General features: G+C 34.7%; 1 protein-coding gene across 1 annotated transcript in view; it reads left to right on the forward strand.

The window, feature by feature from the left end:
* Nucleotides 1-13,304, forward strand: part of slc43a2a (solute carrier family 43 member 2a) — a 39,875-nt gene extending 26,571 nt beyond the window's left edge. The window contains 1 exon segment of the mRNA NM_200251.2: nt 10,674-13,304. Within this exon segment, the coding sequence (NP_956545.1) occupies nt 10,674-10,726 (53 nt within the window). The 3' untranslated portion in view covers nt 10,727-13,304.
* Nucleotides 13,305-13,614: the final 310 nt, after the last annotated feature.

The raw sequence follows: 13,614 nt of genomic DNA on the forward strand, positions 1-13,614 counted from the left end.
TTGAGACTGCGTTCCTGGAGGACTCTGGGCATGGGGCTAAATTTGGCAGAAGGTGGCAAGGGAAAGGGCAGATACATGAGGAGCTGTTGGAGACACGCAGCTGGAGATGTTGAAGCATTAAAGACTGATTCATTTACCGCCCCGTGTTTCCATTACCCCGCTCAGACTGGAAAGTGTGTATGTGTACTCATAATGAGGCCATTTGTTTGTGTATGCACATTGCTTTCGGAGCAGATCAGGTGGCTTTAGCACAGATTCCCCGTGCACCAGGTAACTGCACCATAAATACATTCTGTGGAGTGAAGCGTGTATTTAGGGCTCTAGAATTAGTGGATTATTAACAAACGCAGACCCCCAGGCCTCTGTGTTTGTGTGCCAGGCATTGAAGAGTTGCCTGGGTTGTTCTTCCATGCACCTGTAGAGTTATTTTCCATCTGGACATTCCTGTTGCTCTACTCTCGGTATATTGCTGCTCTCGGTTGATTTGAAGTGCTTCTTTTATTCTCATTTATTAGCTGCTTTGGATAAAAGCATCTGCAAAATGAATAAATGTAAATAAATGGTCAAAGACACTGGAGGATCATGCTTTTGATGAAGGTGACAAGCTTTCCTGTGCTTTTCAATGGAACAATGCATGTTGTAGGAATATAATGAAAAATGCTGCTTGGGGTCATAAATATTTAGCCTTACCTGCCAATTGCAGAGAAAATGTACATATTTTTACTGCCTATCAAACTGTAATATGCATTATTTTATTAAAAACATTATTATTATTAAGGGCCAAGCACCAATTAGCTATATGCACACAGACTTTTAATTTTCTGGCAGGCAGCCCAAGGCTTCCAGTGAACTGTCTTTGCATTACAAAATTGTCACGTTTAAGATCTGATTTCTTCAAAAAAAAATCTTCACCGCCGGTTAGATATACGATATGAAGTGGGTCTCATACCGGACAAGAAGCACTGCAATAAATTCCACCCCCTCTGCCATGTCTTTAAAATATGACAGTTCATTTTATCCCAGTATTTTTAATGGAATTTCTGTGCTAGCCTGTTGCTACTGACGGCGCTAGTCATTACATGGTCTTTTGTATCGTTTTACGATTGAACAGCTAAATGAATGCTTAATTCTATTTAACTGAATGTACTGTAGTTACATTACAACATCGATGCTGTAAAAACAAACTTGTAAAATTGAAAATAGTCACATTAGGCTTTCACTGGGAGTTTATCATTGGCTTTAAAACTCTAGCTGTGCATAGAGCCCATTGTTTTCAATTATTATTATTATTATTATTATTACGCCGAAATTTGAATGGCAGCCTATAGATCTGTAAAAGGAAAAGTTTTATAATTTAGCACAATGATAGAAGGCAGTGTCAACATGAACCACAGCAAACCTGAAGTCTCTAAATCAAACTCTCTAGGGCCACCACTTATCCAAAATTGCAAACTTTGTATGCTAATGACTTTAAGGTCGTAAATTAAATTTCCTCTGAAAAATCGTAAGGTTTTTCTTTTTTTCTATTTTGAATAGTTCGTTAAATTTATTTAAAATCATCCTTGAAGGTTTGTCCTGTTTTGACCAGAATTGGCTCAGATGACATCACAGGCTAAATTACTGCAATGGTTTGAAGTATTAAACCAAACAATTGTGTGATCTAGACCTGACATTGAACAAACCACATCAGTTTGCGCCACCTTCTGGGTAAAATTGACAAACAATTTCAATTCTATAAATAGAAATCACACAAATTTTATCAAATGACTTTTAAATAGTTTTTACTATTGTCATGACACTGGTCTTGTTAGATTACTTGGATCATGCTAAGAACATTGATATCATTTAATGCCTAATCGTCATGTCATGTTCACCATATTGGATTGTTGTTTTGAACTCTCCGTAGATTGTTAGTCTAATTTCTATAAGAATCTATTAGATTGTTAGTCTAAAGTATAATAATAAAAATTTGTCAACTTTTTATTAAAAGTACAAAAAAATTTATATTAAATAAAAACACTATAATACTATTGCTATTAATACTATTAAGTATTTCATAATATTAATTTATATAATGACAATAATAAATCTATCAAGCAGAACAAATAGAGGAAACATTATTATTATTATACATTATTATTATTATTATTGTACAACAGTAAAACCACAGAGCTCATTATTTTGGCAGGAAACTGCAGGGAAATGTCAGATTCATTGACTGTGAACAAAGACACTGAAAACATAAGCTCCTCGCGTCAAAACATCACAATGCTGCCCTTCAAATGACATTTTTATATAATTACAGTGAAGTCTTTGGAATTTCATAATCTCTGTAAACCAGTTCAGGCACTTTTAAAATTCATCCAAAAGTAATTAACCATCTGACATTTATTTGGCAAGGCTGATTTTTTAAATGTTATTTCTGTGATGGACAAGTGTTCATTTGAGCTCTTGTGGCCATTCAATCACAATTATACATTTATGAAGTGGATTAAGTTGGAAATTTGAATTATACTTGTAACAAAAATACTAACAGATATGTTTAATGCTTGTGTTTTTCAGCCCAGTCCTTCATGCGGAGTATCTTCAGCCCTATTTTCATGCTGAGCCTCATCACCATGTGTGTGACTCAGCTGCGCCTCATCTTCTACATGGGGGCCATGAACAATATCCTGGAGTCTCTCGCTGATGGAGACCTGACCAAAGGTATGAGTGTGACAAACATTCAAAAATGTGTCTGACGCTACGGGCTAACAGCTGTTTCTGCTGCTCTCGTGCTCAATATCACCTTTAGAACAGCAAACAGAGCAAAGTCCTATTTATTTTCTCCACAGAGTTTTTGCTTCCTGTATAAATACTGCCCCGTCCTAAAAAGAAACAAAAAGTCTTGATTAAATGATTGAATAGATTTAAAATTATATATTTTATTGGATCTGAATACATTATGTATTTTGTTCTACTATATATTTTGTTCTAATATATATTACTATATATTACTATGTACTACATACTATATATTATAATATATATATATATATATATATATATATATATATATATATATATATATATATATATATATACACACACACACATACATATATATAATTAACAAATTATATTAAGTGTAATTTATACATAAAATTCATATCTATAACACTTAGATTATATTTATTATATATTATATATAGACTTCATATTAAATACATTATATATTTTTATTTTTTGATGTCAGTGGATAAAATAAATGGGAATAAATATTTCCATAACTAGTACTGCAGGGCGCTCTTGTCCTTTCTCTCCTACTTAAATGTTATCTAATGACACACACATGGTGATCGTCTGCTAACACTCTTAATCACGTGTTTAATATGAACCTGAGTGGTCGCAGAAGGTTCACATTGTTAATTCCTCACTGTCTGTCTCTTGTCCTCTGTTTGCACTCTCTCTTACGCTGCTTGCTGTATTTTCAGTGGAGATGATGGAAATGGGTAAGACTTCTGGCCAAATCAGCTGGATCTTAAACTCTCCCCTTTTCACCCCACACCTGAAACACTCCGTCCTCCTCCACCTTCATCTCACACTGATTTATGTTGACATGTGAAAGCATGAACCCGGCATTTGTTTGTTACATATGTGTCAGAGTCATTCATCTGTCCATCTAACCTTCACTTGAGCAAATCATGAAGACTGCTGTCTGCTTTGCTACCATTATACACTTTGTGAGACAAATAATGTGTTTAGATCTTAGAATAAACAAATGAGCTGAATTAATTTTATAATAAGTTACAGGGTAGTTCATATAGGAATATGTATTTATTTTGCCAGTTTAATTTGAATTGGTGCCTATAAATAATTTAACACTCATTTTTTAAATACATATTATTTTATTATTGATATAATATTAAAGTAAACATTTATTTGACATCTTTAAATTAATTTGACATTAGGTGCCTATAAATAATTATGATTTTAATGTAGATGTTTTGGAGCCAGGAGAAAAACCCTTCAATAGACAAAAGAATAAATCAAAATAATTAAATATTACACATTTTATTATTAACATTTTTACAACTATATATTTTTTTATTATTTCTGTGATGCAACCTGAATTTTCAGGATCATTTCCCCAGTCTTGAAACTCCAGAAATCATTCTAATATGGCCATTTGCTGCTTAGGTAACATTAATTAATTAATTTGTAAAGGTTTTTAATGAAAAAGTCAACATGAACAGCATCAACTTGGAAATATAAAACTTTGGTTACATTATTAATGTCTTTTGGTCAATTTAATGTATGCCTAATAAGTAAAAGTATTAATTACCATCCAAAAAAAAGTGAACTATCCCAAACTTTTGAATGATTGTGTTGGTTTAGAAATATACATACAGTTGAAGTCAGAATTATTAGCCCCCTTCGGTTTTTTTTTATCTTTTTTTTTATTTTTATATTTTCCAAATGATGTTTAACAGAGCAAGGACATTTTTATGTATGTCTGATAATGTCTGATAATATTTTTTCTTCTCGATAAAGTCTTATTTGTTTTATTTTGGCTAGAATAAAAGCAGTTTTTAATTTTTTATGAACTATTTTAGGGACAAAATTATTAGCCCCTTTAAGCTATATTTTTTCTCGATTAATCTACAGAACAAACCATCGTTATACAATAACTTGCCTAATTCCCCTAACCTGCCTAGTTAACTTAATTAACCTAGTTAAGTCTTTAAATGTCACTTTAAGCTGTATAGAAGTGTCTTGAAAAAATATCTAGTCAAATCTGTATTATTTACAGTCATCATGGTAAAGATAAATCAGTTATTAGAAATAAGTTATTAAAATTATTATGTTTAGAAATGTGTTGAAAAAATCTTCTCTCCGTTAAACAGAAATTAGGGAAAAAATAAACAAGCGGTCTAATCATTTAGGGGGGATAATAATTCTGACTTTAACTGTATATAGAAATTAATACATTTTAGTATGTTAAAAGGTCGTTAATATACAAATACGTTTTTGTTTTGCCAGTTTGATGTGAATTAGGTGCCTATAAGTAATTTAACACAGATTTTTTTTACATATGATTTGACATCATTAAATTAATTTGACATTAGGTGCCTATAAATAATTATGATTTTAATGTAGATGTTTTGGAGCCAGGAGAAAAACACTCCAATAGACAAACAAATAAAGCAAAATAATTAAATATTTAGAAATCATTCTAATATGTTGATTTGCTGCTTAAGAAACATTAATTAATTAATTATAAAAGGGTTTAAATGAAAAAAGTCCACATAACCACTGTATACATTAGCAAATATAAATCTTTGTTAGCATTATTAATATATTTAATGTCACTTTTGGTCAATTTAAGGTATGACTAATAAGTAAAAGTGTCAATCGGTGAATTTTGTTCCTCGCCACTGTTGCCAACTGGCTTGCTTGGTTTGCAACTTGTGGATTTGCGCATCGATGGATTTGCTCTTCAATGTTTGGACTTTCAGCAGTGAAAATTAAACCACACTGAAATAAACTAAACTGAACTTAACTCTGAAAACTGGACTGATGCAGATTCAATTTAATAGAACTTTTATGTGAAGCTGCTTTGACACAATCTACATTGTAAAAGCGCTATAGAAATAAACATGAAATGAATTGAATTAAATAATTACCATCCTAAAAAGGTGAACTATCCCAAACTTTTGAATGGTTTTGTATGCTCAAAAAGTATATATAAAAATTCCACTAGCTTCAAAGTTGGCTCTAGCTGCATGGTTCAAGTCGTTTTTAAGCATATGTGTAATGTAAAATCTCAATTTATTTTCCCTCAGTGAGCACATACACGTCTATCTTCGGCGTGCTGCAGTTGCTGTGTCTTCTGACGGCTCCAGTGATTGGCTACATTATGGACTGGAGGCTTAAAGAGTGTGAGGAAGAAAACGAGAAACAAAGCGCAAAGTGAGTGTAACCATGAGCCTATAATGCTTCTTTCCGACACCCACCGCCATCCAATTCAACCTGTAATTATTATCTGATTACAAGCTTAATGTGCCATCGCATCTGCAGTAATGCACACTTTGCTTTTCCATCAGGGATCCCACTCAGCCAAAGAAACGGGACAGACAGATCCAGAAGATCAGCAACGCCACCCGTGCGTTCATCTTCACTAATTTGCTGCTGGTCGGCTTCGGGATGACGTGTCTGGTGCCTAATCTTTATGTCCAGGTAAAATGAGAGTGAAACATGAGTCTGGTTTCCTGCAGAATGATATTGTAGGCAGCGGATGGTGAAGAAGTGCTGCAAAGAGGGTTGACATGTTACTGCAGTGAATTGATTGGGAATGAAGAAGCTCAACAGCGCCTCTCTGTGGCAGCATGAAAAGCTAGATTGTCTTTATGTATTAGGAAAAAGTACAAAAATAAAATGTTTTTGCTCTGGAAGAGCATTGAGTAACTCCGCTCTCTTGTTTTGCTTGTAGATTTTGTCCTTTGTGTTGCACACAATCGTGAGAGGCTTCATTCACTCTGCAGTTGGCGGTTTGTACGCTGCTGTGTGAGTATGCTTTTGTGTTTTTGGTGCTGATTTTAACCATGATTAACCCATTACCAGAATAGATAAGAGTAAATATGTAAAAATAGATTTTTGACTTTAAAATAGATCTTTGCAATCCTCAAAATACACATTTTTATTGAATTATTTGTGAAGATGTGTAATATCATATTTAACTTTTAAGTTAAGCATTTTGTGTTGTGGTCATTTGGGGCAACGTGGAGTACCTTTAGGTGACAACGTATTTGTAAAATGATCTATGAAGTTATTGTTTTGGAATTTTGGGAAACATATTCAGCCTCATCTGCATATTCAGCACTGGTTTTTGTTGCTGATATATATTCAGTTTGAAATGTTTTACATAGTAATGTTTATGTTGTTTTGTTAAAAATACATCCCATATTCACAATTTTAGACTTAATTTTGATTTTGAGTAGTCAGGAGTTCAAAAGAAATGTAATTAAAGTTCATTCCATTGAGTTTAACACTGGTAGATCTCATATTATTCTGTTTTTAAAATTATATCACATGATGATATATTGGAAATGTGTTTGTATTTTGCACTATAGTTTTAAACGTGGTTCATTTTTCATTCTTATTTTAAACAATTTTTAAAATAATTTTCACATTTGATATGGTTTTTGTAGCAATTTTGTCCAACTATACATTTATACCGGTTGCTAAAATAATAGTTCTTTATGTCCAAATTAGTGCTGCACGATATTGGAAAAATCGAACATTGCTATTAATGTTTCTTCTGCAATATATATTACAATATGAATATAATTTCACTAGATGAGTTGGAAAGAGTTTAACATTTTAGATTGCTTGGGATGATTCTGTATGGGAGTACATATGCATAAAGTATAAGAATCTTTTTACAAATATAGATAAATTCAATAAAGTAAAAGATACCAATTAAATACACAGCATTTGAATGTTTTACGAAGAGTCTGACAGTGTTCAGGTGTACAGTAATTAAATGATAAATAATCAGTGTTAAATAATACTGCATAGTCTTTGTTTTATAAACAATTCAACCGTTATTCATTTGTCAAAGTTACAAACGGTACCATTTCCTAGGCCTGAATGCTTTAAAAACCCTCACACAGTCACAGGCCTCAAAAAACACTTGCGAAATGATCAATTATAATCCAGACTCCACACTGCATATGCTCATGATGTGACTATTGCGAATGATCACATTGTGATAATGATGCGATATCTTGTGCAGCCCTAGTCCAAATGGACCCAAATGTGAAAACATTCAAAGTACAGATTTTAAATGCATTCTAATGGCTAAAAAAGAGTGGTTTGGTTTATGTGTGCAGGTACCCGTCCTCTCAGTTCGGCAGTCTGACAGGAATGCAGTCCCTCATTAGCGCACTGTTTGCATTGCTGCAGCAGCCCCTCTTCATGGCCATGATGGGCCCGCTGGAAGGAGATCCACTCTGGGTGAGCAAAGAGACTGTTACTAACATTTAAACCAATAGCTCATACAGAAACTAAAGTTCTGTTTTGATTTATACTACATACGATCTGATCTTCACCAGCAATACTATTCAACACACAGACTGTACCACTTCCCCAACGCAGTTCTACTGGTTTAGCTTCACTTGTTAGTACAAAATGTCTCGTTTTCTTTTCTTTAAGCGATTATTCAGGATGTTTTACTTTTTAGAGTAATAATTCATATCAGATGCAATATAATCCCATCAGAGTTTAAAGTTCTGTTTTGATTAATACTATGCATGCTGTTTCAAAACTATTCAAAGCTCTATGCTTTCATAATGAAAGTGCTTCTATGAAAGTGATGTAGTAATGATGAAATAAGTTAGTGAGTAAAGTTTAGTCATGAAGCACATTTAACTTTAGTTTGGCACTGACCAAAGTGCTGAACAAAACCGTAACTCACATTCTACAACAGTTAAATAACAATAAAAGTAATAATTAGAATAATAGTATTACAGCAACAGTGCACAAAAAAGATTAAAAGCCTGGGTAGGCAATAGAATAAAAATGTGTCTTAAGTCTGGACTTAGAAATAGAGAGAGAAGAAGAAGCACTCATAATGTCCGGTGGCAGCTGGTTCCACAAACATGGAGGGAAGGGTCTAAACAAAATCAAATCCAAACACTTATAAGAGATGCATCTGAAGGCATTTTAAGCATTGTGAAACATTTATGCATTTCAGATTAAAATGCATCTGAAAACTGAAAGCACATGTTTTTATGAGGCAGAAACCCTTATTCTACAGTCGCAATGTTCAATGGTGAACTGAACCAAGTCCACATCCAACAATTGTTTTTTTAATAACTGGTCTCACTCAGAATGTACAGTCAGAATTATTAGCCTTCCTGAATTATTAGCCCCCCTGTATATTTTCCCTAATTTCTGTTTAACGGAAATAAAAAAATTCAACACATTTCTTAACAGAATAGTTTAATAACTAATTTCTAATAAATAGAGGTGTGACAAGACGCTTACTTCACAAGACGAGACGAGGCACAGGATCTGCTTCACAAGAACGAGACAAGGTTTTGACACTATTTCTAAAAAATCCTCGATGAAATATATGAATGGAAAATAGTCTTTTATTCAACTAAAACAAATCACAAAATGCAAAACACTTAAGTTGATTTTTTTTTTAAATCAACTTGTAATGAATGTTATTTTACTGTAATTAAAGACAGTAAAGGACATGCAAACACTGCAAAATATTTAGCTAATATATGAACAGAAAATAATCTTTATATATCATCTTAAATATCAGCATATTTGGTGAAAATAGGCCAGCCTGGGTTGCCAGGTGTGTGCAAAGCATGTCACTGTGTGTCACTTTTCACCTTGATGAGAAATCTCATCTCACCCCTACTAATAACTGATTTCTTTTATCTTTGTCATGATAACACTACACAATATTGTGCTAGTTATTTTTCAAGACACTTCTATACAGCTTAAAGTGACATTTAAAGGCTTAACTAGGTTATTTAGGTTAGCTAGGCAGGTTAGGATAAATAGGCAAGTTATTGTATAACGACGATGGATGGTTTGTTCTGTAGACAACCAAAATATAAATATATATATATAGCTTTAGGGGGTTAAAAATATTAAACTTAAAATGCTTTTCAAAATATTAAAAACTGCTTTGATTTTAGCTGAAATAAAACAAATAAGACTTTCTCCAGATGAAAAAATATAATAGGAAACCCTGTGAAAATTTGCTTGCTCTGTTATGAAAATGAAGTGACAGGAGGGCTAATAATTTTGACTTTAACTGTGTGTCAAAATACAGAACCAATTCCATTGTTACGACTTTAAGAGTCCATGTGACTCCTAAACCCATGTTATATTTCTGTTCTGCACAAAAACTCCTATATAACTTACTATTGACCAAAGCCATCCACAAGATTCCAGTTACCATCTCTGACATGATCCGAATATCTCTCTTTCAGTCCCATGTTTGCTGGGTTCACCAAAAACTACCTTTAAATCTCATTGGTTCCTGCTTTTCTCTGCAGGTCAATGTGGGGTTGCTGGTCTTGAGCATGCTGGGATTCTGCTTGCCCAGTTACCTGCTGTGCTACGGCCGAAGGCTGCGGCGAGAGAAAGCCGAGCGTGAGGAAGACCCCAAGATCTACGTCCAGATCAACAACAGCACCAACACCGAGGCATTTGTCTGACTGCAAACGCACAGATGATGACAGCCGACAAAAAGAAGAGCAGGAGGACGATGGGTGGGAAATAAAAACTGGACTGCAGGTCACAAAAAAAAAAACGAGTGATAAACACCTCCCTGATTCCTCCTCCTGTCTATCACACACTCATGTATTCTCAACACTCAAACTGGCACAAAATACAGCCAAAGCAACCAAGAGTCTCACAACGTGCCACACAAACACACACGTTTACATGCAACGGACACTGTGAAAGGCAGGTTTAGAAATTAAAAAAGATGCCCTTGTCCTTGAAACAGACAAGGACATCAAGACTTTGTGTGCTGCCTGACAAGCAAGAAGAGAAAGGCCCTCTTTTCTGAGTTTGATTTCTGAATTTCACACCACGATACATAAAATTAGGAGCAACTTCAAGTGAAATTCTCTCAGGTTTGAGGAAGCCAGCCTGACGAGGCTTCCTGAATAGTGTTACACGCACCACTAGTGTTCAGCTTTATTACCAGTAATCAAGGCGATTCTGCATTTTTAGTGACTGTAAACCCATTTGCGGACTGATTACGAACAATTTCTGTTGCTTTCAGCTCATAAAGCTGCTGAAATGCAAGTAGAGGACTCTATTTTGCAGTTATAAATGACAAACTACCTTAAAGCAGATCAATTCTGCTTAATATCAGTCGCATATGGGTTTCCATCGGAAGTGGGCAGATTTTCCGATTTTAATCTCATTCATATACCAGCATGCTTTGGGCAGCATGAGCATGAAACCGCAGCTTTCTCTGAACTGGGCTGATTTTAAAGGACTGATCTGGCACCCGGGGCTACTGTAATCGAAGCTTCATTTTAGTATGGGAATTGTGCTGTTATTTGCTTTGGCATGCAGATCCTGTACACTTACAGTACGAGCGAGATGCATTTTTGTACATATCAGTCCATTCAGAAGGTTGTAGAAGTCGGAAAGGTTTGGTTTAAGGCCGTATGTTGGGGATTTAGCCTCACGTTTCGATCTGATCTTCACCAGCAATACTATTCCACATCCACACACAGACTGTACCACTTCCCCCGATGCAGTACTACTGGTTTAGCTTCACTTGTTAGCACAAAATAATGTGTTTTTTTCTTTTCTCCAAGCGATTTATTCAGGGTGTTTCACTTTTTAGAGTAATAATTCATATCAGATGTTGTTCACCTGCAATATAATCCCTTCAGAGTTCACTTTATCACCTACAGTATGTGCACTAAGGAGCTGTGTTTACACCTGCTATTAAAATGCATTATTGCTGATCAGATCACTATTAGATGAGGGAGACAGAGTTCCATTTACATCCGGTGCTTAAATCTGTCTCTTTTATCCACTTTCAATCCACTTTCCTTAGTTATTTGAGGGGAAGATGTATATGTTATTATATGACAAAATTAGCATGAACACAAGACAGTGGAAAGAGCCTAAAATCAATCAGGACTGCTTAGATAACATTGTGGTTGGAAGCTTTCGCTTTACGATTTCCGAAAGCAAAGTTAAAATTCTGTCTGGATAGCGTGCTTCATCAATAAAGTATCGTAATCTTTAAGAATGAAGCGGAAACAAGAGCTTCAGTGAACGAAATCCAGTCGAATGTTTTCGACTACCTCAGGAAGAAGTTGAAAGTGGACAAACTCAAAGCTTTAGACCTCGTTTTCATCTGTAAGTAGCGTGGTCCGCTTGTGATCAAATCAGCAAAAACAGATCTTAATACCAGGTGTGAACGAGCCCTCAGTGCACTCTCGGTAAAGAGATTAGATGCCATTATCGTATTTATATATCTTGCACTACAGGGTTCGTGATTACAGAGGTGCTTACGTTAGCCATTACAGAGTATAAGCGTCCTGTTACAACCTCATGCGTACATGAAAACCACGTTCGCCATATGATTTTTATGTATGTCCTCAAGATTTCTGGTCTGGTTACCATTTTAACTACGGTGCTTTAGTAGAATAGAAAAAACAGGAATGATACAGATAGCGAATACAGAATTAAGCTGGCTACTCAACATTGTGGTGATAAAAACTTGAAATTAATTCATAGCGATTCGAAAAAGGGAGATTTTTTAAGACATGCTTGACGACAATCCCTTTGAAAACCCATATCCTTGTAGTGGGTTGCAGGCCAGTATATTGTCCCCTACGAGAAATCATCAAATTGAGTGAAATCAGTTTTTTTCAACTGTAAAATCTCTGATAAATGGTTTCGTCCGACGTAAAATCAATCTAGTTACATTTCCAGTGTCGTAGTTTCTACATTTGATGAACATTTCTCAGCAAATGAGTTATAGTCCACTCACTCATTCACTTTAACAGTATTTCCACTGTAAATGTACATGAAAAGATGAATGCAAGATCCTGGATGAGGAAACAGGACTTGCGCATGTTGTCTTCTCAACAGTTGCCATAAATGTGACCTTACTCTATGACCCCCTTAGAAGAGGAATAGGTCAGATCCACTTCGCAGCATCCACTTATATCTGTCACACTGTTTTTGTGAATAGTTTGTCAGAGCTGAAGTCCTGGATGGACTGCGTTTGCTGGCTTGAACACGCCTGGATATTGCAAGTGAATTCCAATCTAATGCAGTACTGTACTAAGCGCAATGAATGTGAGAGTAAGATCGTTTACTCTCAGGACGAGAGAAGTAGCACTTTTTCTCACTGCCATACCTTAAATTTTCATTCTTTATTCAGTTTTCACGTTGATTTTGGTTTTAAATGTCGGTTTATTATCCCATTATACGTGTATGAGCGTGGAAAAATGCCCACACACACATACACAGATGTAAGAGGGAAGAAAAGAAGAGCTTTAACACCAGTGTTTTCTCTCTGTATGGTATTGTACTTTTATCGTCATTTGTTGATTATTTTGTTGATTTTTCTACCTTTGTAGCTTGTGTTTTCAGTCACGTGTACATGTACATAGTTTTTCTCTTTTTGTTTTGTGGCCGTTTTACTGTACTTGGCTTTTGGGTTTCTTCATTCTATTACTATATAGCACCTTTTTGAATAAATGTCTCAACAAAATATCCAATATGTGAAAATAAAAAACTATTCATTTGTATATGAAGGTTTTTATTTCTGATCATGTTAATACTGTGAGATAGCCGCCGTCTAATGGCAGAGTGTTATGAATTACTGAAAGTTGATATCAATTTCAGTATCATTACAGTAGATGGCAGTGTGGCTTCATTTTCAAGTGCTGCATGTTCTTTATTTTAAATTAGTTTTAGTTTAACTCTTTTTGTTGGCAATTCTCAATCAGAGAGTTATTACAAGTGAGGAGAAGAGAAATCATTCCTTCATTTTCTTTTCGGCTTAGTCTCTTTAATAATCAGAGGTCACCACAGCGGAATGAACCGCCAACTTATCCA

The sequence above is a fragment of the Danio rerio genome, chromosome 15 (assembly GCF_052040795.2).
Source record: "Danio rerio strain M-AB ecotype USA chromosome 15, GRCz13ab, whole genome shotgun sequence".
NCBI lineage: Eukaryota > Metazoa > Chordata > Actinopteri > Cypriniformes > Danionidae > Danio > Danio rerio.